Raw genomic sequence first — 27,022 nt, 5'->3', positions numbered from 1 at the left:
TATCCTAACGCCCTCTGCTTCTCAAGCCTTCTTTTGGGATTGTGTGAGCCCCGTGGGTTCTAATGACAGTCGCAGGGACCAGAGCCGGTGTGAGGGGTGTGAATGCCGCCTTTCTGCAGGACCTGGGTTTCCAGATAAGCCGCACAGTGGCTTATTGTCACCAGGACTGGAAAGCGCCGTCGCAGGCACAGAGGAGGACTGGCAGGGGCTCCTGCAGAAGGAGCCACTTCACTCCAAGGCATGGTTGGGTTGTTTTCTTTTGGGATTCTCGGGTCCTGCTTTTGTAACTTGTGAAGACAGGGACTGTGTTAATGCTGGTTCACAGAAAGGCCATTTTTAATAAGAAACGAGAAAAATCATTTGAAAGCCCCACAATTTCTGTTGTCTAGTGACATAATTTCAAGTAAAGTGAACTTGTGATTAAAACATCTTGATTTCCAAAGCCAATCAGAGGAGGCCTTGGAGAAAGGGAAGTGGGCAAACCGGAGCCACGTCCCGGCTGCTGCAAACCTCGGCGGCGCCGCCGGTCGGTCCGGGCGTGGGGAGCGGGCATCAGGCATCGAGCATCGCGGGGCGCTCAGGCGTTGGGGTTGGTCCTCATGAGCTCCACGTCGGCGTCCACCATCTCCCTCACCAGCTCCTGCGGGAGGACGCGGGGCCGCGGTGAGACCAGGGATTCTGCCTCCTCCCACGGGCGCCCCCCACCCGTCCCCGGCCCTCCTGGCCCAGGGCGCCCAGCCGCCCGGCCACCACGTCCCCTCCCTGGGCCCAGACCCAAGCGGCCGCGGGGGACACTTACATCAAAAGCGACCCGCGGCTTCCAGTTGAGCTTCTGCCTGGCTTTGGTGCAGTCTCCCTGCAGAAAGTCCTGCGGGCCGGGGGACAGAGCACGGGTCGGCGGCGGTGCCGGTCCCCCCCCCCCCGCGGCGCACAGGCCCGCGCTTCTCTCCGCGCCGCTCCGGCGGGCCTTGCGTCTCTGGACGCGCGCTCGGCCGCGGGCACGGCGACTGCCACTCCCCACCCGCCCGCCACCGCGTCCCGCTGGCCTTCGTGACTTTCTTTCTGCACCGGGTTGTGAGGCATGCTGCTCCAAGCGCCGTTTTGGATTCGTGCTCGTCTCCCAGCGCAGAGGGACGCGCCCTCCCGCCGCGCCCTCCCTCTCTCCTTCTCCGCAGTGCGCTCCCCTCCTCCTCCTCCTCGCGCCTCCTCCCCTTCCCTCGCCCCCTCCCCTCCCTCGCCTCCCCCCCGACTCCCCTACACAGGCGCCCCTCTAACCGACTGGGGCGCAACCCGCGCCGTGGTCTCCGGACCTCACCGCATCTAGGACACCCACGTGCACGGGAAGAAGCGCGCTCTCCGGGCAGCCCTCCCCCTTGCCGGCCGGGGCGCTGCTCTCCCAGCACGTCTACGCCATTCTGTTCAGCTCCCTTCCTGGGGAATGCTGATCTCGACCCCTCACGACCCACGAAGGAGCCACAGCCTGCACGGGGACACCCGCTCTTCGCCGGCCCACAGCATCCTTCCCTGCGCCCCGGACCAGGGCCCATTTGCTTCCTAAGTCATTTCTCATTCCAGCTGACAGGCCTTATCAACATGTAAAAACGCATCAAGAAAGGACATCTCCCAGCACTGGGGGGGGGGCGCGGCAACCCCCCAGGGCTCCCTGCTTCCCTCCATTTAGGAGGCTTCCGGGGAAGGAGACCAGAGCAGCGCCCGCAGGGCTGCACCGCAGTCCCTGGGCTCTCACGGCTCCTGGGCCCAAGAAGCCGGATGAGAATTTCAAGATGATTCGCAAGAAGAAAGGGAGGAAGAGAGGGAGGGAGGGCAGAAGAAAAAGGAAAGAAAAAGACTTTGAAATGGGCCATTTTGGGCCCTGAGATAAACACTTAGCGAATTTCCCATGTACAAGTGCACTCACCCGACGGTGCCCAAGAGAGGAGGCCTTTAACAGAAGACGGCGGTGGCTCTGAAAACAGGCTGAAATTAAAAGGCCATACACAGCCCACTGGGACACGATTCCAAAGAACAGCCTAGACCAGTGACAAGGACAGTGACACTCAGCTGTACCTGGAAGGCTTCTGCCCCACATTCTCTCCAGGCTCCCCGAAGGTGGACTTGAGGTGGGAAAGGCCGCGGGGGTGGCCAGGCGGCCCGGGTCCTGGCCCCCAGGCCCCCAGAGCCACCTTCCCCACCAAAGGCTTCTGCGTCCACTTCTGCACCGTTTGTTTGCCTGAATTCTGCACAGACAGACCCCAGCCAGCCGCTCCCCCCTCCACCACCCAGCCTCACTTTTCAGGCTCGAATAAATCAAGCTCCCAAAGGCCCTGCATTTCACTGAAGTACTGACTTCCTCTCCAGCCTTAATAATAGTCAAACAAGTTATTTCTGCCGGCCTTCGCAGTCCACATGCAGCGTCTTCAGGAAGAGGAGGCTACAAATATTAACAATGAGCAAGTTAAGATGGTGCTACGTGGAGCTGGAAATCCAAGTGGAAAATCAAACGAGTTTATTTCTCCTTTCCCGAAATAAACGTGTCTACTTCCACAACACTTCTGCTCTGCTGAGAGTCACACAGCGATACGCATTCTTTTTCCCCAGAGGGAGCTGTGAAACGTGGCCTCAGGAAGCAACGCGGGGCCCCCTCGGTGCTCTGCGGTCGCGCTGGAAGGGGCAGCCTGCTGTTCAGTCACCACACCTGCTGTAAGTCCGCCGGCTCTGCAGAGGGGGCTCCGGGCTCCGAACCTCGGCCGGCTGAACCCTAGGGCCCGGTGCGCCCGCAGTGTCTGAGCAGGCTTGGGAAGGGCGCTTTGTATTGTAACTCTGTTTCCTGTACTTTTCCACAAGCAGCTTCTGACACAACAACAAGCAGGGAGCTACAGTTAAGGAAGGAGCTCAGACACAGACTTGCTCCCGTGCAGGGACTGCAGCGAAACCAGAGACGCACCAGGGAGAGCTCCCAGCTCGGTGCCGAGCCCAGCTGCCCCTGGGCCAAGGCCCTGTCGCCCTGAAGTTCAATGAGACGAAGAGGATGAGGTTCTGTGAAAACAGCACGGTGGCCCTCAGTGCACTGCTACAAGCTGGCGTCGCGACTGGGCCTGTGCTTTGCCGCGAGCAGCTTTTGGGGAAAGATCAGGACAGCCTGGCGTGTTTCGCTCTTAACCCCTCCCGAAGGGCTGCCTGGCTTTTCCCCGGTGCGTCCTCTGGAGGAAGGGCATCGGGAACGGTCTGGTCTGCGAGGCCGGGGGGCCCCTGGCTGTGGCGGGGCCCCCGCTGGCCTGCGGGCACTGTGCTCTCGGGGCCCGCGTGGGGCCGGGGAGGGCCCGGGGTAGCTTTGCTCTGCATCTCGCAACCCTCTCCACCAGGCCGTGGTCAGCTCCCAGCTCGTCTGCTCTGCTCGTCCTTCCTTTCTCAAGGTCGAGCTCCGCCCTCGTTTGCAGGCCGCAGCCCGTGCCTGACAGCGGGGCAAAAGCTGAATGAAAGTGAAGCGGCTACGTAGTTTCCAACATGCACTCTGTGCGCTGGGTGGCCTGGGACTTGTCTGCAGCGGAGACAGTGAGGCTCCGGGCAAGACGGGAGGCGTCTCTGCGACGGTGACGCCCCCTAAGCCCTGGCTCCTGACCCTCACCGCGGCCACGGCTGCGCCTTCGGTGAGCTCCGCGGTTTGAGCGTGTGACTTACGGCTGTCACGTTTGATCCGGGCTCGCTGCGCAGCAGGGCGTGTGTCCAGACGCCCAGAGCCCTTTCGTTGCCCGCGGGCTCCAGGACGACTGCTGACCAGTTCGACCTTCAGGGCTTGTCCCCCAGTGGCCTTGTCCAGTCTTGAGCCCTGGAGTCCAGGAGCCAGCGGCCCGGGCTGCAGACAGCAGCCTCGTAGGAAGGCGTCTTGCCGCAGCGATTTTTCCGGCGTTCCTGGCGGGTGTTCTTGTTACGGTGGCCTGATAAAGGGGCCAGACAGGATCCTGGAAAAGCCATCGAGCCCGCTCCTGAGCCCACCGTGGTCCACATAAATCCCAAAAAGCAGGGGCCCCGCTGCACCTGCATCTTCTGCTCTAAGTCCCTCTCCTCACGGCTCCTGGGGGTCGGTCCATCTCCGTCACGGCAGCAGCACATCTTCAGTGCGCTGGCTGGGCTTCTGTCCCTCCCCTCGTCTCGCTTTATTCTCTTCCTCACTTAGCACACGACGTCCCTTGGGGACCCACTGCTCTCCCTGAAGCTCCGGTGGGGAGGCTGGTGGGCAGACTGTATCACACACTTTTCCAGCACTCACAGACTCATTTCTCGTTCTCCCTCTTTGACATGACACTGGGAAAATTCAGCATTAGTATTTGCTTCAGGTTACGTGTCTCCTCGGCAGGCCTTCCGGTGAGCTTCGAGGAGGACGTCTGTTCAGGTGGAGAAACATGTCAGGGGTGTGAGCGCTTTCGCCAGATGTTGTTTCAGTCAGTGAAGCATCTTCAAGAATTTAAGCCGTGGAGCGTGAGTGGGACCCCACACTCATTTCTTTCCTTCCACTTTCCTTAGAAAAGCAAAACCGAGGAGTAGCTGGGGCTCCCAGAGAACAAAAGAATGCCAGAGAGTTTGGTCCCAGATCTAACGTTACAGTAACGGAGAGTCAGCAGAAGAGCCTGACTCTCGGGGAAATGCTCCTTCTCAGAAAGATGGGCCTGTGAGCAACAGCGACAAAAAGCCTAGTAGATGGAGACGCACTTGGTCACGGCCGGTCCCAGTCGCGATCCGGGGTACGCGGCGGGGCGGGCAAGGCGGGAAAGAACTGAAGGTGAGGCCGGAATGCCCCCGGCGAGTCTGTGGGCGGTGGTCTGAGCTCTCGCGGGCTCACAAGCCTGTCCTTGGATGGAAACCTTCCCGGAAAGGCGGCCAGCCCTCTCCCCTCGTACCGCCGGGCACCAGCTCACACTGAAGGGGAAGCCAGGCCTCCCATCGTGGCGAGGGTGAGAAGAGACACGGAGGGAACAGCGGGCTGTCTCGCCGGCTCAGGAAGTGGACGCGGGCCGTCTGTCAGCGGGCTGGACAAGGCGGGCCCCGGGCTCTCCCGCAGGGAAACCCAGTCCGTCAGCGCGGGCTCCACTGCCCTTGGACGGCAAAGGGAGCAAACAGAGGCAGAGCCGGAGGCCGAGCTCCGCCTGGGGAGGCGGTTGGGACAGGTGAACCGGCATGCGTGGCCCTGGCCGGTGGCCTTGCGCCTGAGCCGTGCGTCTGCCCCGGGACGTGCTGCCCTGATCCTGGGAGCGCCTTAGGGCCCTGCGACCCCTCCGTGACCACACACTGCTGGGCCAGGGGGCACTCAGTTCCAGGCTCGTCCCCTGGAACCGGCAGCTGTGTGTGGCCCGGGCACCAGCGCGCTCGCAGAGCTTCCTGGGAAAGTGAGCGCGGGCGTCGCTGCCCGACGCGCCCATCTGCGAGGCAGGAGCCGCTCTCGCTCTGCGAGGGAGAGCCCAGCCCGCGTCTACAGGGCAGCCCTCCTCCTCCACACCTTCTTTTTTCACTTGTGTCTAGAGGTGTGGCGGCGGAAGAGAAATGCAGGTAGGAAAGGGGAAGAGACAGAGACACAGGACTAAATGCACCGGTTGCCTTTTAAACAGTTTTAAAAGGTATCCTAGAGAAAGAGCTTTCAGGCAGGCTTGCCTGAGACAGTAGAGGTGAGTTCGGGGTGAGTCCCCTCTGCAGGGGCCAGCCTCTCTCCCCAGCCGTCGGCCCCGAGGCTGCCGTCAGCTTTCCTGGGACAGAGGCGCAGGCCCGGGGCCGCCCCGTCCAGCCCGCAGGCCTCTGGGGCTTGTCCGGTTCTCCAGGCTCAGGTCTGAGCGCACGGGGTGGAGGAACTGAAGCCCGGCCCAGTAGCTTTGGGAGCTGCCTACGCGCAGGTGGGCGCTAAGCGGCTGCTTTACATACAATAAGCAAATGAGGTTTAGGGGAGCAGCCTTGCACACACATCTGGGGCCACACTCCCCGCCCACCCAGAGTCTGCCACCAGTGCAGCGCCGGCTTCTCGGCTGCCTCTACTCTCGACCCCCGGCGCTCACAGGAGCACCCCAGGGAGACGGGAGCGAGTGCTGAACCGGACTCGGTCCTGATTCCCGCCCCATCTTCGCTCTCACCAGCAGATGCGGGGTGACGCGCAGTGGCACTGCAGGGCCGGCTCGTGAAAGGGAGGTAAGATTATTGCGACCTCAGCGTTCCAGGCTTCAAAGCCGCCGCCTCTGTCGGGAATTACTGGTTGCTGTTAATAACTAGATGGGGGTGTGGAGATTACCCACGCTGGTCGGAGGCGGTGAAACCCCGCGGAAAAGAGATAAAGTGCCTTTAAGTGGCCCGATTAAGGTGGGCGGGGGCTCTGGTGCAGGAGACCTGGAGGCTCTTCCTTCACGCTCGCTGCCCCCAGCAGCCCCGTCCGCCCATCAGCTGATTAAACCCCAGACAACTGAAATGCAACTCGAGAGATCCTGTATCTGCCCCGGTGGCCTCTCCCCAGGGATGACACACCAGCGCCAACGCAGCCCCATCGGGTGGGGGCGGCTCTGCGGGGCACACGCCCTCCCCCGGGGACCCGCGCGCACGAGGTGAAGGCGTTTTTCCTCAAGCTTGTTCCTTTCCAGTTGCCAGGAGACCTCCTCCACCCCATAGAAAGCCCCCTGCGCCGTCCGCCGGCCCTTGAACACGAGTAAAGCGGAGTGTAAGCAGCACGAGCGCTTCTGCAGCAGACGGGGGGCCTGCCTTCGGGTGCTTCGTATCCTCCACAGTACATCGACCGGGTCACTCAGATCCAAGGAACCTCGCTTCGGTAAGCCTCCCGCCTCCAGCCACCGTCCTTCTCCACAACCAAGGCAGAAACGCCACGGCTCGGTCATGCCAGCGTACGCTCGCTCCGCAACTTTTTAAACAACTCTAGGCCTAACCAGGCCACTGCCCACCCCAGAATTTCTGTTTCTGGTTGTTTCTCTGGGGCTTTCGTAGTTGAGAAGTGATTAAGGCAAGCACTGTGACGTTTTGTCAGTAAAGTCCCGGAGCAGTGGGGAGGAACGGCAAGTTCCGACGGACCTTCAGGCTTGCTGTGACCCCTGCATCCGCTCGCTTGGCTCCCACTCAGGGGGCGGCTTCAGGCTGCCGGGCACCTTCACTGCGCGGTTCCCTGGCACCTTATGTTTTCTATCTTTGTGAGAGAAACAGCGCCCAAACCCCAGTGCACCTGGAGAGAGATTTAAACCAAACCACCTGACCAGCGCCACAGAGCCAAGTAGCGGGAGGGCTGGGCCGGAAGCCGGGATGTCTGGTTCCGGGTCCAGCACTCGCACTGCTCAGCAGGACAGACACCCTCCGGAAGCGCCATGAGCAGCGTGCCTTACGTCCTTGACCTGAGCAGCAAGGAGGTGTCGATCCAGAGGGGTCGGCGCAGGCTGCTCGCTGCCGGACAGCAGAGCCGGGCAGAGGAGAGGCGCACGCGGGTCCAGCGGGACTGGGGCCCTACAACAGGCAGCCGACGTGGCGGTGGGATCGCGGCTTCCCGGGGAGGGCAAGGGGCCCCGGGGATGCTCTTCCGCCAACAGGTACGTGTGTGTCAGAGCGGCCCCGACCGCACGCTCACACCCGCGCACTCCCCTCACACACACATTATATCCAAGTAACAAAGCTGCCTTGGCACTGGAGACAGAGGCACCACTGGGGACGCCTGCTGCGTCTGTGGCTCGGCCACGGAGCTGCGTGGCCTTGGCGGAATTTCTTAGCAAGGCTTAGCCTCAGTCTGGGGACGGGGAAACACCACCCTCCTGGCAGGGCCGTTGTGAGAGTTCACGGTCACACGTGGAAAGCACCCAGCACTGCTTCTCACGCGTCATGAGGTCTGAGGGCACAGGCTCAGCTGGAGACGAGGGAGGCCCGTGGGAGGTGGAGGCGGCCTGGACAGGGGTGTGGAGAGCATGCAGAGGTGGGAAGGGGGCGAACGGGGGCCGTTCTGGAGGAAGCGAAGGTGGGGACTTGCTGAGGGATGGGGGGGGGGATTTGGGGAGGACGCCCAGGGCGCTTTCAGAGTCGTTCTCACTGACAAGGGTCCCAGCAGAGTCCGAGTGTAACACTTCGTCACACCACACCAGACGCGGAGACCTCTCGTATTCATGATTACGAGACAGACTCGTTCAAAAGATGGCTTTGTAACACCACCCGCCATCTCCTCGTTGCTCCAAGCAACGTGCTGTCTTGTTCTGAATCTTGACTTGATGGCGGCGGTTTTAGGGGAGAAGTCTGGTGACTCCGAGAAGGTAGCTTGGCTTCCACAGCCCCGCTGCCTGCGTTCCTTCGAGTGAAAGGAAGGCCCCCACCTCCCCCCACAACTGAGGTGGCAGCCTCTCTGGGCCTGCGGCTGAGCGAGGAAAGGGTTAAGCCAGGCTGTGTCCAGTGTGCCCGCTGGCACGTCCCTTCAGTCCACGGCTGCGGCAGGAGGAAGTGTGGGGGGTGGCCTTTCACACGACATCATAAAATCCTGATTTACCGCGGCCACCAAACATCTAGAAAATCACACGCTCTCAGGAAGACGCAGTGGGAGGTGGCCAGGGCCTCTGATGGAGGCAGGCGTGGGGACCATGCGTGACACCTGCACGGTGACCCTGGCAGCTGCTCGATCTGCGCCGGGGGGCCCTCGTGGACAGGCCAGGGGCCAGCTGTGCGCGGCCCACAATGGAGAGTGGCCGCTGTGTCCGCGGATGAAACAGAGTGGGGTCCACTCCGCCAACCTGCCTGAAACCACACTTCTGTGCGTGTGGAAGTGTCCTGAGCAGGAGGGCTCTGCCCAGCGTGGGGGGGTCACTGGCCACAGAAACGTGGGGATCACCCCCTGCACAGGCTGCCCAACCCCCAGCCGCAAGGCAGCCCCACTTCCGCCGCCTACTGTGGAGCGAGTCCACGCCCGAGACGTGCTGTCGTCTGTCACGAGCGAGGGGCTGGGAGGTGACGCAGGAGAGACGCTCGAGGAAACGAGGGGTGGACTCCTGGCACCTCCAGGAACCGTCGCGGGGACATCTGTGCCGTGTTCCTCGTGCTCAGTAACCTAATGAAGCCGCCGACGCGCAGGTGCGCTCTGCGAACAGACGCCAGGGAGGCCCGGGGGGTCCCAGCGTTCTGGCCACGTTCTGGCCACGTCCAGGCCACAGAAGCTGCTGGCAGAGGAAGCGGCCCCTGAGGCCGCCCCTTCCCAGGGTGCAGCCTGACTCTCCCGGGACCCGGCGGGACAGAGGGGGCGGGGCGCGCAGCGGAAGGTGAGGCCCTGCGGTAACTGCAGCTCCCCTCACTCACCTGTGTAGGAGGGGACCGCGGGACGAGAACGCGAAGTCCCTTTCCCGAGCGCTGCTCATCCAGCGCCTCTCAGCCCCGCTCTGCACGTCCCAAGGGATCCTCGCCCTCCAGGGCGGCTAAGGCCACAGCCAGTCCTGCCCCAGTGGCCTCAGCCCTGCACTCCTGGCTTTGCTCCCAGGTGGAGCTGGGTGAGGGCAGGTGACCTGGAGGGAGGCCTCCCTGGCCAGGCCACGCACCTGTGCCCAGGGGGTCTGGCACACGCTCCCCGTGCAGCCGCGTGTGGGTGTCCACGCAGGGGGTGCGGGTGGAGGCCGCCTGTGGTGAGGCAACTGAGCTTCAGACACTCATTCCCACGAGGGCAGCCCTGGACGCCTGGGAGCAAGGCCACGAGCAGCCAGGCTCTGCCAGGGCCCAGGGACCTCGGGCTGTGAAGTGGACACTCAGGGTCCCCTGCTTCCAGAGACTGCGTATCATGATGGATGCCTGATCGTGAATCACAGTGCAAATGGGAGACAGTTCCCATGGGCGCGCTGCCCTGCTGAAGGCCACTCCCGTGTCAGGAGGCCCCTGCTCGGCCTTAAAAGAGGTCCCCTCTGCGTGGACACAGGCCCCCACCCACTGCGGGCTCAGGATGGGGCTCCTGGCTGTCGGGACGGGGATGCCTAGAGCCAGGGTGCTCATTCTCGCACATCCCCCGGGGACTCCCACCAACTGTGGGCTCTGTCAAAAGTGGACGTGGTGGACCCTGGGCCAGGCCGAGTGATCTGCACCTCTGCGGCGTCCTCAGAGAGTGTCCGAGAGTCACCTCCTCAGACCACACGCACTCTGAGGGCAGAGACGGTGTCTCCTCAGCCGGGGTCCCCAGCCTGGCTGTTTCTGGGAACAGGGTGGGTGTTACAAGGGAAAACGCCCCTTCTCCTCCTCCAAGGAGCCCGGCCACCCAGCGTGCGCTGGACACTCCACTCCCACCCACCCCAGCCGGCCTCTCGCTTCCATTACTCCCGTCTTAAGGGCTCCCAAGTTGCTTCAATGAGGCAGGTGGAGCCCACGAACGTCCCTTAAAATGCTGAGCAAGAACGGGGAGGGCGCCCTGGAGAGGAGCCCCTGGAGGTCACGGTCTGACCTGGCTTAGCCCACTGGCTCCCAGGGCTCGTCCCCAAACCCCGTCCAGCCCCAAGCTGCCCGGGCAGGCATCCCGCTGGGTGGGCCTGACTCCCCGTCTCCTGCCGGTCCTCCCTGGACACCCCTTCGGCTGTGCAGACCAGGCCCAGCAGGCCCATGCCTGCAGCCTCGTCTGCGGATGTGAGGACATGTGGCCCTTCCCGTGACCAACCCCAGGAAGGCTCCCACCAGCCAGGTGACACCTGGCCCCTCGAGGGGACATGGGAGCTGTGGTTGCCTGTGGATGCCGCACAGCCATTCTGTCCTGGTACTGCGGCCGTGACCAGGGGCCCTTCAGCTCCACTGGACGCAGCATCTGACTCTGCCACGCCACCCCAGACCCCCCGCCCGACGCAGACCCCACCAAGCAGGAAACCAAGCCCCCAGGACTCTGGGCTTTGACGCCGACTGTCCTTTGCTCTCGGTTTCCTCACCACCTTTTGCTCCCCCCAGGTTCCCTGGTTGGAATTCTATCCATTTTACCAGAGCAGCTAAAACCCTGACTTGGGGTCAGTGTGCTGACACCCGGGCTGCTGCTCTGACCCCGGCCAGTGCCAGGGCAGGAGACTGGAGCCCCCACTTCTAGTGATCCTGGTGGTCTGGTGGGCACAGTCCCAGGCTCCAGTGTCTTCTCTTGGTGCCACGGCTGCCCCGGTGCCACCGTCAGGGTGGAAATTTCCAGATGGTGCAGCCACAATCAGGCATGTACCCCGGGGCCTCCGAGCCCCCACCCCGTCCCTTCTGTTGCCTCCACACTCGACGCGCCTTCACCCACCACACCACGATTCTCCCCCTCAGCTTAGCGCCAGAGACACGCCACTCTCAAGTGAGGGCGCCGTGGGGCCCTGGGTCCTGATCACTGCACTTCCTCCCCCCAGATCAAGTGAAATCGTATCTCGCCCCCTGGCAGGGCCCATGAGGTGTGTGGGGGCTTCCTGCACACTCCCTCAGTACACACACCTGCTCCCTTTCCGGCTGTGTTGTCACCATTAGCTCCCCCGCCGCCCCTGCCGGCCTCTCCCAGGGGTTTAAAGTCATGGTCGGTGTACCTCCCTCGCCTACCTGTGCCCACGTCATTCACCCCCAAATCTTTCCCAGACGCCAGTGTTCGGGTCCTCCTTCTGCGGCCTCAGGTCACAGACACTGGCGTGATGAGATGAGGAACCACCCCCACGCCCGTCACAGACGGCCGCCCTGCCCCCCGGGGCCCCGTCCCTTCCCGGGACCCTGCCCATTCCCCCACAGAAATCTCTACCACTCGCCAAATAAAATCCCAACTCTTGCTCTGACTTTCAAAATCTTTGACAATTTGATCCCAACCTGTTTTATCAGGTTTGTTTTCCAGTCCTCTCCGACCACACTCAGGACACGTGGGATTAACCAGGGAGCAGGCAGGTGCACAGGGCTCCTCGCCTTCCTGTAGCTAGAAACTCAGCGAAGACGACGGCTCGAATGTCCTCACGGCCCGGGTTCTGGGCTTTGGACATACAGCTAAACGCCCTGGGGCCATGTGGAGGTCAGCTCACAGCCGGGCCCCAGAGAGCCCATCAGGCGGTCAGTCTGCCTCCTACAGACCACGCGGACACTCCCCCGGGCACAGGCGGCCAGACCCAGTCCCGCCCTGTCCTGCCTGGCTTGGCGGCAGTGCGGACGGCAGGGCCGAGCTCTGCGTGAAGGTGTCACGACCTAGCGGGGCTGCGGGGTAGATGCCAGAGGGTGAAGAGCTTGATTCTGACCAGGGACTGAAGAGGGGGCCGGTCCAACGTGCGGTTTTAGAGTTTACTTCCTCGGCTTCTCTCTCTACCAAAGCCTTGAACTTACAGAACATCTGACCTGCTACGTCGTGTGGAAAACGGAAGGACATTCAGAGCGAGCAAGGGTGCTCAGCAGAAGCAGTAAGTTCCCAGAAGCCGGGTCATTCGCAGAGACGCTGGGAGAGGCGCCAGGCTCCTTTGGTCTGGCCTGTGCCACCAAGAATTTAGGCAGCTTTTTAAAAAATTTAAAAAACAGGACATCCCCAGTAGGCGGAAGGGTCTGGGAGCATCCTGGGGCCGAGACTTAGCTCCAGAGACAAAGCACAGCACCTCCGGCTGAGCAGAGGACGGGTGGGAGACGGGCGGGAGACCAAGGACTGCGGCTCGCCCGCAGGGTCGCTAGCGGGGTCAGTGGGGGGTCCAGGGGATGGAGGTGGGAGACCAGGCTCTGCCGAGTACGGGGGCTGGGCTCCACCTGGAAGGGTCATGGAAACCTCAGGCCGCGGTGGGGAGGACGAGCAACTCCTTCTCAGAAGGCCCCAGACTCCACGGGACACCCCCCACCTCAAACCCTCCCCCGAGGACCAGCCCGGAACCCCCCGCCCCGTCCGGCTTCTGGGGGCGCGGGGGCTGTCGCTGCAGTGCCCGCCGTGGTGGAGGAGCCCCGTCAAGTCCGTTAGCGCCGGGCCCGGGCCCAGCAAAGACGCTGCCGCAGCAAGGCCCCTAGGACACCTGCTGAAGAGGGACCTCGTCCTTGCTTTGAGCTCTTCCCCTGATTTTCGAGGACGGCCTCTCTTGTCAGGGTTTTCCTGCCACGGCTCTGTGGCGGTGACGGCACCGGCAGAGTGGCTGTTCTGCGGGGAGGAGTTCAGAGGGAAGGGTCCCGGATGGCTCTCGTGTACCTGCATGTTTCGGCGTCTCCTCTGACCTGAAGAAAACCCTGAGCTGCTCACTTATCTTAACCTGTCCTCGGAGCAGCGTCAGCGACGTGGGAGGTGCCGCGATGGTTTATGTCACCGCTCGAGGGCGGCAACTCGAGGTGTGGCTTAACGTCACCGCTGGCAGCACAGCGTTACCGCTTTTACAGGAGAAAACGTGGGGCGGGCAACGGTTCTGCTGAACCCGAAAGCCTTGGTATTAGAGCGAAGCCCAGTTCTGGACACGTGTTAAGAATGGACAGTTACATTCCCCTCTGCCCCTTCAGTGCCTCCTCAGTGAAGGTGCAGAGCTGCTCTGCACAGAGAGCTGCCAGACCTCGGCCCCGCGGGGCCTGTCTACCTAGTTCCCACTCCCAAATAATGAAACGTCGTAGCTATTAGCAAATTTAAGTGAACGCATTTTCATTAACATAGCTGCATTTTATAGGTCAAATGTAAAAACACTGTGGGAACCATCGGCTGTGGCCTCTGTGTTTGATTTCTCTGCTGGTCGTGCCAGAGGCCTGCTGACAAAGGCTCAGAAGCATGAACAGCCTCCTCACAGCTCCTCCACGAACTTATTCTGAATTCTCTCTGAATTTCCAGATACAACGGCCGTAAAGGCAACACTACAAAATCAGAAACGGAGAACATGAGATTAATTTTAAGGCATCCTTTTTAAATACAGATATGTGATTATAAGTGTTATTTTTAAAAAAGCATCGACTTCAAAAGTTGTCTGCAGAAGACCACTCCCATGCTGGGTTCAGGTTTTGCTGAAAGTCACTTCCACGGGGCTGGGTTTCCGGGTGTGGGAGGTGAACGTCAGTTCTCCCAGCCCCGAGTGACGCCGTGACGCCTTCTCGGGGGCAGTCTGGGGGCAGGGCCTGCTGCCGGCGGGGGCACACCGTCCGCTAGGCTCACCCTGCCAGGTTTCAAGGACGCGCCACTCCCTTCTTAGCAGATGGGGGAACTCGGGCTCAGAGGTCAATTCAGGGGCCATTCATCGGGCAGCTACTCGGCCTCTAAGCCTAACCCACCGTCTGATGGTGGTGGCATCACACAGGTGACGCTGTGCACGCCACCTTCCATGGAGCACATCTGAGGGTGCGTTTCTGTCTCCTGGTGAGCCCCCCGTCCAACTACGATTCCCAGAGGAGTGAACTCCTGTCACCGCACCTGCAGAGGGAAGCACGTTACACACGCGCAGACGCAGCAGGTCCAGCTGGCGCCTTCCTCGCCGCAGCACTGCTGCGCGGCAAAGGGCCCCGCCTCCTTCTGCCACATTCCAGCTCTGCCCAGACAATGGCCGGTCACCCTCGTGACCCTCCCAGCCACCTCTTCCCTGCACTGGAGGGAAGTTCACCGCGTCCTTCTCTACAGACATTTCTGGGTTGCTCTGGTGCTATCCCTGGGATGGAGGGTCCCGCCAGCTTTTTGAGAAAACAGTGCTAACCTGTCTTGTTCCCTCATTCAGGTGGCGGGCTCCTGGTTTCAGAAGCATTTTCTAGACCTGCCTTCCAGGCCCCCTAGGAAGGACAGAAAGGCCCTCCTGGCGCGTCTCCTGGCTGGTGGCGCTAACCCTCACCCCCAGAAAGGGCCCGAGTGGCTGCCCGGCTGTCTGACCGCCTCTGAGGCCGCGGCGGCGCCCATCCCTGCCCACTGAGCAGAGACTGGTGTGAACACCACCAGCAAGGCGCCCAGAGCTCGAACCGTGGAGGCGGCCGCATCCCCAAAGGCAGGAGGGCGGGCGGGCTCTGCCCTGGCCCAGCAGCTCCTCTTTGGGGGCATCCACGTGCCGAGAAGACAGCCAGCAGCCAGGGGCATGCCGTCTCCTCCTGAACGTGGAAGCGGCTCCTGGAAGGGCCGGCCCCTCGCAGTGCCCCCAGATGGCTCGTTCCAGGGGCCCCTCGCACCCTGGCAGCACCCAGTAGAGCAGGAAGCAAGTACAGAGGGGAACCTCTAGCCTCACTGCCTCTAACTAAGTGCCTTAAAGGACTGCGACAGTCCTGTTAGACTGAGAGAGAAGCGAACACGTGTGAACAGAGCAGGAAAATGCCCAGAGGCCCCCGTGCTCTCTGGGGCAGAGCGGGGGCACCAGTGAGGACGGGGGCTCCCCCTGGCCCTTTGCGGGACAAAATCCAGGCCTGGGCTCAGCAGGGCTGGGCCCCAGGGGCGCCGCACCTGAATCGGTCTCGTCTTGCTGGGCCTCACCACCTCCACCAGCGCTCCCAGCCCTCAGGTCTGGTTGGGCAGGCGGCCCTGGGCCTGCTGGGGCACATAGGCCGCGGCCCACACTCACCCCTGGCCTGTTCTCGCCGCATCTGAGCTCACACCTGTCCCGCAGGTTAGGACACTCAGGGAGGGGCTGGGAAAGTCAGACAGATCGGGGCCCCTGAGCGCGCTGCGGGCCTCACGCACCCACCTGCCAACGTGGCCCAGACGGCGTTTCCGGTCCTTGCAGGGAGGGACCAGGAAGGGAAGGGAAGGAGGCCCCCCTCGATGCTCCAGGAGCCTCCATCTCTGGGTCCTGGGCCACCAGGGCTCTGACGACGCTGAGCGCACAGCCACCCGGCAGTGCGAGGCCGTGGGGGACGGCTGTGGCCAGGGGCTAGGACACACCAGGTCTCATACCCAGAGGTCACCCCCACCACTCCCCGCTCTGCCCCGCAGGAAGTGGCCCCACCGTGGGCTTTTACTTAGGGTCACATGGTGTGACCGTTGGCTTCCAGGTTTCCGCAGTGACCTCTCGGCGCCTACTTGTGGGTCTCTGGCTGGAGGCCGGGCCTCAGGGATCGGGGGGAGGGCGGACAGCACGGGTGTTTGGGGGGTCTGCAGCCTCGGCCACCTCGCCGACATGGTGTCCACCCCGCCTGCCTGCACCGTCACCGCGCAACGCCCTTCTCCCGAGCACACAGCGCCAGACGCCACGCGCTCACCTGCTACCCGCCACACCGACGGCTACGTCTCCTCGCGGACAGTGACCGTCACAAACCTTCGCCGGAGGGCCAAGTGCTAGAACCGGTGATGGGAGGTCAGGAGAGGCTCTCCCGGGAGGCCCGCGCTTGAGAAACTGCAGGTTTGCTTTCTGGCCGCCCAGAAACCGCCGACGGGCTCCCTTCGTCCACACTCCGTGCATCCCTCCTGCGTGTTGGACGGGCACAGACTGACTCACACACACACACACACACACACACACACACACACACACATACAGCTGGTCACCCGAGGCTAAGTGCCCCCTCACTCCAGGCTTGCGGGGCCTCCTTCTCTCCCTCCTCGGGCAGCCGGGTCACCGCCCACCGGGCTCCTGGCCTCCCTGCCTACCCCCTGGCCTGTGTGCTCAGCTCAGTCTCCCGCGGGTCCTAATGCGCGGTCCTCTGACCCGCCAGGCGTCACCCCGATGCGCTCCACTGGGGCCACTTCTCATCTCTGTCTGACTCCTTCTTAGAACCTGTCTGATTCAGACTGGCCTGTGGTCCACTCCAGGAAAGAAGATTCATTTTCCCTTTTCTCCAAGCTCTAAGCTGGTGCTGTGCTTTTAATGGAACATCGAAAATAGCTGCGAAAGACACAAACAAATGGAAACTCTTCACCCTGTGTTCATGGATTCAAGGGCTTCCCATGTCAAGACGGCAGCACCACCCAGGGACGCCTACACGCCCAATGCCGTCCCTGTTAAAACTGCAATAGCTTTTTGGGGTTTTTTTGGGCGGATATAAGACTCCATCCTAAAACTCACGGGTTTGGGAACAGACAAAAGAATCTTGAAAAAAAGAACAAAGTTGGAGGTTTCACGCTTCCTGACTTCCAAACTTACGACCGAGCTATGCTAGTCACAGCGGTGTGGTGCTGGAAGACAGACAGACAGACACACACACTGGGGGATGGAACAGGGATTCCAGAATTAAACCCTTGCACGTACGATCAAGCGATTTTCAGCAACGGCGCCGAGACCATCGGTGGGGAAAGGACAAGTGGCCGAAAAGCCGGACATCCACACGCAACAGAATGACGCTGGACCTTGACCTTACACCGCTTACAAAAATCAACTCAGCGTGGATGAGGGATCTGAGCCTTAGAGCTAAAATTATAAAGCTGTTAAGAGAGAACATAAGGGAGAAGGCTTGTGACCCTGGATCTGGCAGCACATTCTTGGATATGACAGCAAAAGCACAGGCAATGGCGCACGGGACCACGTCCAAACTTAAAGCTTCAGTGCATCAAGGGCACAAAGAGCAGGGTGCAAAGGCAGCTATGGGAGAAAATGTCTGAAAGTCACGTGTCTGATAAGGTCCAGAATATACAAGGGACCCGCACAGCCCAGCAGTGAAACACACGTCCTGAGTGAAAAGCGGGCAAGGACTCGAACAGACGTTTCCTCAAAGACACGCGAACGGGCAACAGCAAGTGAGAGCTGCTGACACGCACGGACACACCAGCCGCAGGAGCCGCTGCTTCTCGCCCACGGGACGGCCACTCAGAAATGATAACGGTGTTGGTGAGGGCGTGGGGGTACTGTCGGGCAAACCGCATGGAGGCTCCTCAGGAAAGTAAAAGCAGAACTAACATGTAACCCAGCAGTTCTACTTCTGGGTGTCTGTCCAGAATAACTGGAGGCAGGGCCCTGAGCAGACATGTGTGCGCCCACATTCACAGCAGCTGAGGGCGGAGCCACCCCAGCACCCACCCACAGGCGACAGACACACAGAGTGAGGCGTGTGCACACAGTGGAGTCCTACGCAGCTCTGAAAAGGAAGGAAACCCTGACACCTGCTAAACGTGGAAGGACCCCGAGCACACGACGCTCAGCCAGTCGCAAAAGGACAAAAACTGCACGGTTCCACTCCTGTGAGGTCCTAGCGTCACTGGATCCACAGAGAAGCGGGGGGGGGGGGGGGCGGTGCTGGCCAGGGGCCGGGGAGGGGCTGGACGCCAACCTGCAGCTGGGACGTGAAAGAGCTCTGGGGAGGGGGTGTGGCGGTGGTTTCCCAACAGCGTGGACGTAGCCAGCCCCACTGAGCCATACACTTGGAAACGGTCAGCACGGTAAAATGCACGTGTGTTTTGCCACAATAAAAAAACTCCATCAATACTCAACTTAAAAATAAACAAACTACTGAATAAACACAGCAATGGACCACTGACGCTCCTTTATCTTTCAGAGGTGTCCCCCAGCCACTTCTCCAGCGGGCATCGGAGCCTTAATTTCTGCATCGTGAGAACCTAGTGCGGTGCTGGTCCCACCATGAGGCTGAACATGCAGAGCTGCTGAAGCGCAGGGATGACTGCATGGACTCTCACTGCTCTTTCCAATTTCCAAAGCCGCCCAGTCGACTATTTCAGGCTCAACTGACACATATAAATCTTTCTTAAGTGAAGAATTTTCAAATGTAAGTAAAATATTCACATTAGTTTTTTTTTTTAAGGTTGAAAGCCATTTTTAACACAAAACTAGAAAGAAGGGTGTAAAGACTGTCCGTATACATCGCCCGAAAGCGTTTTATTTGGCCGACGGGTAGGCCATCGTGGTGACCGACAATTTCACAGTCAGGGTCACAACCTGACGTCCAGGACACCCTGACGCCCAGCGCACTTACGAAGAGACTGACAAAGGAGTTCGGAAGCTGGACTGAGGCTGCACAGACGCTGCGAGGTGGCACTCGGACCCCAGGCGCCCGGCCCCGGCACCCCAGCCGTGTGACATCTGCCAAATCCACGAGGTGGAAGCTCTTCTTTCTTCTTTGCGCAGGCAAGCTGCCTGCACTCACGGGGCTGTTCGACACGGCCCGGCCGCTGTCCAGGTAAAGGCGACTCAAACCTTCCAGCGCCTTGCGAGTCAGCGTCGCCTCGCCGCTGGTGCTGGAGCCCTCAGGTGGCCTGGGGACAGCCTCCACTTCGCGAGGTGGCGTCTGCGGGCCCAGGGGTGGCCGGGGGTGCGGTAAGGCCAGCCGGTCAGACCTCGGAAGGCCGAGTTCACCGTCCCATGTGGCCTGGCTCCCGCCACATAGCTGACACCGGAGGGTGTGAGTCTGCAATCAGATTTCCAAATGAGGACCGAGGAAACACGTCCCCGAATCGCCAACAACGTTATCTTGGGGGCTGTCGTCCCGCCAGCGGGGGGCCCACCACGAGCTGACTGCGAGAATCTCCGTCCTCCCCCCCGGAGGTGTGTGTACACGACGTGCTCTCTTTATGGGGACGTGGGCGAAAATGCCAATTTTAATTAGCGTTGCTTCTCTAATGAGCGCATTCCAACATGCCCACGGTTTCAAAGCTGAAGCCACAGTCCGTGAAGTCTAGTTTATCTACAGCTTCCCCCCGACTCCACTGACCTGCCCCCCACCCAGGCCCCAGGAGGCCCAGAGGGGACCAGTTCTCCACGCCCTGCCTGGTCTACCTGACGGCGCACTCAGTCACATCAAGTCTACTGACCACCAGGAAACAAGGAATTTCTTGGGTTGATCAAATTTTGAGGCATAAACAAGGAAGAGTTAGAACATCCACACACGTGTTTACAGTTCTTCTCAAAACCATAGAATCTGGAATATTTAAAGCATGTAAACTCACCCCCAGGCCGAGGCACCAGGCCTGGGGGGCAGTGACGGCAGTGATGTCACTCTGGCAGTGTGGTGCCGTCACCCCAGCCAGGCCCTGGCCAGAAACGTCCGAGGGCTGAGGTGGGTGTGCCTGGGGAGGAGAGCCCGGTGGGCGGGCAGGGAGGGCCACCGGCCCTCTAGCGCCTGAATGACTCCCTGCTGGGCCTCTGGGGCCGGTGGGGCCCTGGGCGGGGGAGGGGGTCGGTGCTGGGACCCCGGGTGCTGGGGCTTGCCTCACGCCTTCACTGTGGCCCGATTCCCACGCGGTGCCATTCACCTCCTCAACCGAACCTGAGGCCTTCAGTCACCCCACTAGTCCCGCCCCCGCCCTACACGAGTGTCAGAGCATGGCTGCCCCGTAACAGGTGCATCGAGGGGCCAGCCTGCTGCCCACCAGTCCCGCCCGGGGACGCAGGGAGGCCGAGGGGGTGCCCCGCTCTCCCTGCTCCTCCTCGCCCCGCGTGGGGCTCCAGCCGCGAGGACCCCACAAGGGGGTGGGCACCATCACCCGGCCATCTGCCAGGGCGAACTCCCGGGGGCCTAGAGGAAAACGCCGGCGTTTGAAAGATGCCTGGTTACTCAGGAAACTGAAGCCAAAAGACGGTCAAGATGATGAGGCCCATTTTGTGAAAACAGCGACGTCAGCTCTCAACCCGCTTTATTCCCCTACAAGGCGGCGGAGGCTCACTAGGAAAGGAGGCCTCTTCAACCCGGGCTCCGCGTGGGGCGCGGGGGCCCCTGGCCTGGAGGCGCTGCCCCGGCCTGAGGCCGGCTGTGCTCCTCAGGAGGGTCTAAGTGGCACCTGGAGGGACACACTCACGTCTCCCTGCCTCGGCGAGTCGGAAGCCCAGCTCTGGTCACCCTGGGTGGTGGCGGGAAAGGGGCGGCAAGGCCACCAACCCACCTGCCATCGGACGCAAGGGGCCCTGATGGGGCTGGAGAGTCTTTTCTGTAAAGCCAAGAACTTCGGTTACAGGGGTTTGAAAAATCTCCTTTCGGACTTAACCCTTCAGACAAAACCTGAAAGACTGGGGCTCACGGAGTCTTGAGGCTTAGAGCCCCAACATCCAGAAAAACGCACACACTGCCCCAAAGAGAAGGGCCGCTGACGCCACACGGATCGCTCCGGAAAGGCGGCGGGGGCGGAGAGGACACGTGAGGAGGAAGCGGAGGAGCACGAGGGGGAGGACGTGCAGGATCGCCCCTCGGTGAGTCGCCGGCACCGAGCGCGGTCGGACCCTAAGTGGCGGGCACGACTTCTTCCATCACTGGACAAGAGACAGAGCTCGGACCCGGCTGGGGACCAGCGCTTCCTGTTCTGATCATTAGCTGCTGGGACCCGAGTTCCACCCACCTGTTTGGTTTGTGAGGTGTAGGGAACACAGCATCACAGAAGATGGCGAATCTAACATCCAAATCCTGCTGAAAGTCTGTTTCAGACAGGCACAACAGCAAGGGACAGGTGGCCAGGGACAGGCGTGCGCACCGCAGCACCCGGCACCTCCAGGGCGCCGCCCGGAGGACAAGCGCGTCAGGGCCTCTTCCTTTCCAGAGGAGTCCCTCGGATTTGCAAGTCAGTCCGCGCTGGTCTCACCAGACGGCCTCCCACCTTGACCCTGAGATACGGTCTGAAGAGGCCGCAAGCCCCGGCGGGCAGGTTTTAACCTGCATCTGAGTGTCGCCACGTGAGCGGGGAGAGAAACCCCAGCAAGCACCGCGAACAGCAAACGCACGGCGGGTCCTCCCGGCTTCCGGGAGGCTGCCGTGGGTCCAGGGGTCGTAGCTGCATCCCACGCTGTCAGCGGTCAACCCGCTGGGCTAAGTCGAGGCCCCGTGTGGACGGCACAGTGGGTGCTGTCAGAGCCTGGGCGTCTCAGTGAGTGGTGGGGCCGGGTGGGGGCTCTAATAACACACGAGGTCCATCCTCAGGGTCCCTCAACACGTAACCAGCTGAGCATCTTCCAAGCTCTTCACAAACGTTAATTAATTCGCACGATGCCCCTGTGATGCAGGTAAGGGTCATTATCTCCACTTGACATGCAAGGAAACAGACCGGTTGAGTGGCTTGTCTGAGCACACGACAAGCCTGAAGTGGGTCTAGAAACAATTAGAAGCACCTGCTCCGAATTGCACGGTGTGCTGAGTGCAGTCACTGGGCTCCGCCCAGCCTGAGCCCTCACCCCTCCTGGGGCCTGCGGCTGCAGCAGATGCTGCCCGCCGTCAGAGGGGAGCCCAGGCCGTCTGTCCTGTCTGGTCCTTGATCACCTTCCCACCCAGGACCCTCAGTGGGAGTCTGACTGAGACGCAGCAGGCGCTGTGCTCTGGGCCCAGCCACGGTGGAGGAAGGACGGGTCCTCTGTGGGTGCTCCCCTACCATGTGGGAAGTGGCCTGATGTCCAGCTGGAGGGGGATGTCTGGAGGCAGGTGGCCAGGAGAGCCAGGGTCACAGCTGAAGAGCGGGTGGTGGAGCGAGGAGAGCCCAGCGTCACCAGGACAGCAGCAGTGGCAGCAGGGGAGACAGGGAGGTGACCGAGAAGTCACAAGATGCTGGCGCCAGGGCTCGGGGAGCTGTGAGGCACCCGCTCACCCAAGCCCCAGACCTACCCCACCGGGCCAACGTCACAAGGTGGGCCTCCTCACTTCAGGGATGAGAGGTTGAGTCCCAGTGGTCAGTTTTCAGGTGGACACAAAATGCAAGCCAGCCCAGATTAGGATGATCATCCTGCACCTCCAAGCAGGCAGGACTCCGGGCATTTCAGTCGGGGAGAAGACGGAGACTGGGCTGTGCAGGCCACGGTGGCACAGGATCAGGCTCCACCTGCCACCCCACTGGAAGAGCTGGAACAGCTGAAGTAGAATGGCCCTGACGCAGGATTCACACGTCTTCCTTCAGCAGAATCGCCTTCACACGACATGTGCCGTGGAAATGCGTCCGTCTGTCCACAGACGTTCCCCGTCTGTAGCTCCCTGGGACACAGCCCGGCAGGGAAGCAGCGGTGGGGGGTCCGTCTGTTCCCGCTGTACCCCAAGGTGGCCTGTGCTCCTCAGGACCCAAAGTGTGTAGTCGAGATTACTTTGGAGAGTTTCAGCTTCACGCGCCAGAGAAGTCGTGGGCCAGCCCGCGGACCGAGACTGCCGGTGGCCATTAACAAGGAAGGGCGAGGGAGGCCGGCCCTTGGCTGGTTAGCGCAAAGGAGTGAAGGCTCACCTTAGGCTCACTTTGTATTCTTCCTCCCATCTTCCTTCTCGGGCGGGGATGAGCCTCTGACGGGGACGGGACAGGGCAGTGTGGCTGCAGTTTTGGGGCCCAGCTTTCCTCTTTCACGGGGACTCCTCGCCCGGTGGCCACGTGTGCCTGCTTCGCGTTTGGTCGGGGGATGCGCTTCGTGGACGGTCACTGAGTTGAGGTGGAGACAAAGGGACTGGAGGAGGAAGGGGCGCAGGGCAGACAAGGATCCGCGCCACCTGATGGCTCCGCCTTCAACGTCCCCCTGCGATGAGTAGACCTGCTGAAAAGACCCTGCAGCTGAAAAACGGTGCCTCTTAACTACTGCCCTTAATGCAGCCGCTTGGTACGTCTGGGCCTGCTGGGTCAGCTGTGTTACGTCACAGGCAGGAAGTTCCCTTCGGGGGCCTCATTTCTAACTTGGCGACCTCGAAGAGTTAAACTTGCCCCCATCCCATCGCCAGGTGTCAGCCAGAGGGACCGCCAGCGGGGCAGTGATGGCAACTCTCCTGTTCACATGGGCCTGGGGCTCGAGAAGGGCTTTGGGTCTCCTTCGACTCACACAACGCAGGGTAAGTACGCGCAGGAAAGCAGACAAGACACCAGCCCCGACTACAACGAAGAAACAAAGGCTCGGGGAGCCCCCGGAGGCCAGACGGCTGTGAGGCCCCGGGACTGGGATCAAGTCCCCCCGAGGTCCTCTCACCTGCGCCACGCCTGCGTCTCGCCCCACAGCCTCTGCGGGGCCAGGCGCCTCCCCTACTGGCCCCGATCGTGCACCAGGGCCAGGAACGTCACTCCACGTTAGAGCAGAAGCACGGTGAACGTGCTGGCCCTGCTTGCCACCCTCCCAGCCTGATTGCACGGGGAGGGTCGTCTCTGCCATCATTCACAGAAGTTTGGCCTACCTACCTGCTGACACTAAAAGCAGTTTTTGCAAATTTAAGAAGTTGTACAGACACACCGCGACCGAAAGGCTAAGGGAAGGACACTTTCACAGACCCGGGGTGACGTGGAGGCCGACGCACACAGTCCGCTTCTCGCGCCGCTGAGATGGCTGACGAGGCTGCTGTGCATTCAGAGCTCGGCCCCGGAGGCCCTGGGCTCAACCGCGCCGGGCCCTGGCTGGAGGAGCCGCAGTCCTCTCCTGCGGTGCCGAGAGCTGGCTTACGACACATGTGTTTTGGCCCCAAGGTCACAGTGTCCTCATAACCCTGGCCTGAAGCAGGCAAGCTGGCAGGATGGTGGACGCCAGAGCCACTTCGCCTCCTTCCTCCGGCAGCAGGAACCCAGCCGGGCACCCCCTGCCCAGGGGTGGGCGTGCTCACGCCCAGGGGTCCGCAGCCCCCCTGGGAGCACAGGTTCCCCGGCAGTTGCTCCTCCCTGAGCGGTGCGTCACTGCCAGCCGGACGAGCATCACCAGAGAGCGGGCTGGAGCGGGCGGGTTGGGGTGGTCGGGGCGGGGGGAACCGGGGGAGCGAGGCCGCTCACCAGCCTGCTAGGTGGCCGGACCCTGCTGATCAGCCTGCCACTTTGCCTAATCTATCTGGAACCATAATTCAGGGATGAAATTGCCCTGGGTTCCCCCCCCCCCCGCCATTAAATTCCGTTCAATCATAGGAGGCAAAACGCAGTCACGCTCAACAGCCAGATGTTATCACCGCAGCCCTTTCTTTATAAACCGAGGCTGAAACTTGAGTGGCTGATGAGCCCGGCTAAGCAGTTGTACCTTTGACCCGACTGCATTAAACTTGCCCTATCAATTTAGGCTTAGTATAAACACCCGTTCCCAGAGCCCCTCGTGAAGTCAGCGGTGGGAAGAAGCTGACGGAACCCAAACATCTGTTAACAGCAGCCTTGTCTGACAACAGCGAGGGGGCCTGCCGGGGGTCTGGGGCTCCATAAAACCATAGGAACATGCTGAAAGAATCAGAACCCTTCACAAACGAAAAATTGACGGTGACAGTCCTTTCTGACGACCAGTTGGTGTAATGGCGTCACAGGAGTGCGTGGGAGAGCGCGCCTGAGACACTGTTGTATTTTTTTAAGCCATATTTTTATGAGTTTTTTTCTTCTGTCCCCAGTGTTTACTCTAAAGATAAGGCGGCCATCCCAGGAAAAAATGAAAAAAAAAGTGTCCCTCTTTTCAGTAGCTTGGACACTTGAAGACAGTTGAACACACTTATTGTCCAGGTAAGGCTTTTTTCCCGCTGGCGGCTGGGGCCGCTCGGACCCCGAGGGGTGCCCCTGTGATTTCCCCGTGTCTGCGCGTAGCCGACGTCTGGGGGGGCCCGGCCTGCACACGCGCCCCAGACGAGTGAGCCAGTGACCGTGACCCCGCCACTTACTCACTGAGATTCCAGATGGACAAACTTGGATGGTCTATCGAACGTGAGAATATATTCGTAACTTGCAAGTAAGTATGTTTCAATGTAAGGTTATCTCAAGAGGAAACCAACACTGGAAGTATCTGCTTAACTGTTTTCAACTTTGTGTAGAAACAGTATTCAGTCTCTGTGGCTCAGCATCCAAAGAAGGAGGGTGCTGTCACTTCCGTTAAAATGCTAAGATAGTCCGCTGGTGAGCAAGTAGGTGTCTGATTAAAAGATTTATGAACAGTTTGCTTCGAAAAACGTGTTGTCAGAGAGACTTTTAGGAGTCTTTGAATGGCAAGTTTTACACTTACAAAAACAGGCAGAAAATGTACTTGGCTTCAGAGACATCGGGAGAAAAAGGAGCCCAAATGTCAGAGCAGAACACGCTCCGTGGAGGCAAGAGCCCTGCCCACGCGGAAATCAGGTTTCTGTCATACGTGCTGCTCATCGCCTGGCTTTTGCCAAATCAAACAAGCTCAGGGTGTCATCTCAGCGCAACGAAGCCGGGGAGTTAACAAAGGGACCTTCACCCTGAACCTCACGCCCGCTGGAGCCAGGGCAGACTGACAGGTGTGTGGGGAGCAGGCGCCCGAGTCTGTGACGCAAGAGCTCCTGTCGCCCGAACACGGAGGCCTACGGAAATGCCACACATCCCGGCCGCCTGATTACGAGAATCACAGTCTTCTTCCTTTCTTCAGAGGAGGAGACTGAAGACGCGTACTTCGTGGGGTGAAAGGCACTGAGGCCGGCCGAGGGGCACAGTTTAGGCTCTAGGCTCTTCCCATCTTTGGGCTTCAGTGTTTGTTTAGAGGGAAAAATGACTTCCAGAAGCAGGCGCTGTGCAGTTTCCAGGAGCAAGATTCTTGGTTCGATTTGAAAAAGCTATTTCAATATGAAGTGTTTCTGTGCCCCTTTCCTCGTGAACGAGAAGACGAAGCTTGCGGAGACGGGTGATTAGATGAACCTTCCCCACTCTACGCAACACACGCGGGAACGCGGGGCTTGTCAGAACTAACTGATGCCTGGGGTTCCTTCATCAATGAGCAGGTCAGACATTTAAATAGAATTCCTTTCTCCACACTGGGACAAGACAGGAAAAAAGTGCATGAATACGAAAAAACCAGAATCTTTTCTAAGTTGGCTTTGTAATTAAAAGGACATTTAAAACGAAGCCAGTGGACCTCCACTCTCCAAACATAACCTTCCGAAGGTAACAACGGCACAGCCGTACTGAGAGATAATCATCTCCCAACGCCGTCTGTCTTCAGCTGCATTTTCAGTTTTCACTCTGCATTCCATGTTTCCAAAAGCTGAAGTCATCCGCAGGTCAACCGCGGCCCGGGGTGAGCACCTCGCACTTCTCAACAAAACGCACCTTCCTTCTGAAGCCTGAAAGCTCCCGGCTCCCCGAGCCACGCCTCGCCTCCTCCGGGTGGGCGGGCGGCTGACTTCTGCTCAGTTTGCTGTCACCACACAGCTGCAGGGTTTTTCGAAATTCTAGACAGTGAAGCTCATTTCCATGCTGCTCACCTCCCAGCAACCTTGGGGCCCCCAGGAGGCCTGAGTGCACAGATTTGGGGCAAAGATCTGATGGCTCCATCCTGCAAACCACAGAACCGGCAAACAGACACTGTGGGCTGTCAGCAGCGCCCTGAACTGACCCCCTCCCGCAACCCAGGGCTTCCGGAGGCGC

At 60.6% G+C, this 27,022-nt stretch overlaps 1 protein-coding gene across 4 annotated transcripts in view; it reads right to left on the bottom strand.

Moving 5' to 3' along the window:
- Positions 1–312: 312 nt before the first annotated feature.
- GMDS (GDP-mannose 4,6-dehydratase) overlaps positions 313–27,022 on the bottom strand; it is a 449,816-nt gene continuing 423,106 nt past the window's right edge. For all 4 annotated transcript variants that reach the window (XM_072945787.1, XM_072945788.1, XM_072945792.1 and 1 more), the window contains exons 10-11: positions 800–868; positions 313–640 (exon numbers count right to left, since the gene is read on the bottom strand). In XM_072945787.1, coding sequence (XP_072801888.1) covers positions 578–640; positions 800–868 — 132 coding nt within the window. In that variant the 3' untranslated portion in view covers positions 313–577. The remainder of the gene's footprint in view (positions 641–799; positions 869–27,022) is intronic.

This window comes from Vicugna pacos, chromosome 20 (genome assembly GCF_048564905.1).
Source record: "Vicugna pacos chromosome 20, VicPac4, whole genome shotgun sequence".
Lineage (NCBI taxonomy): Eukaryota > Metazoa > Chordata > Mammalia > Artiodactyla > Camelidae > Vicugna > Vicugna pacos.
Note: the sequence above shows the minus strand (reverse complement) of the source record. Positions and strands in the feature narration are given on the sequence as shown.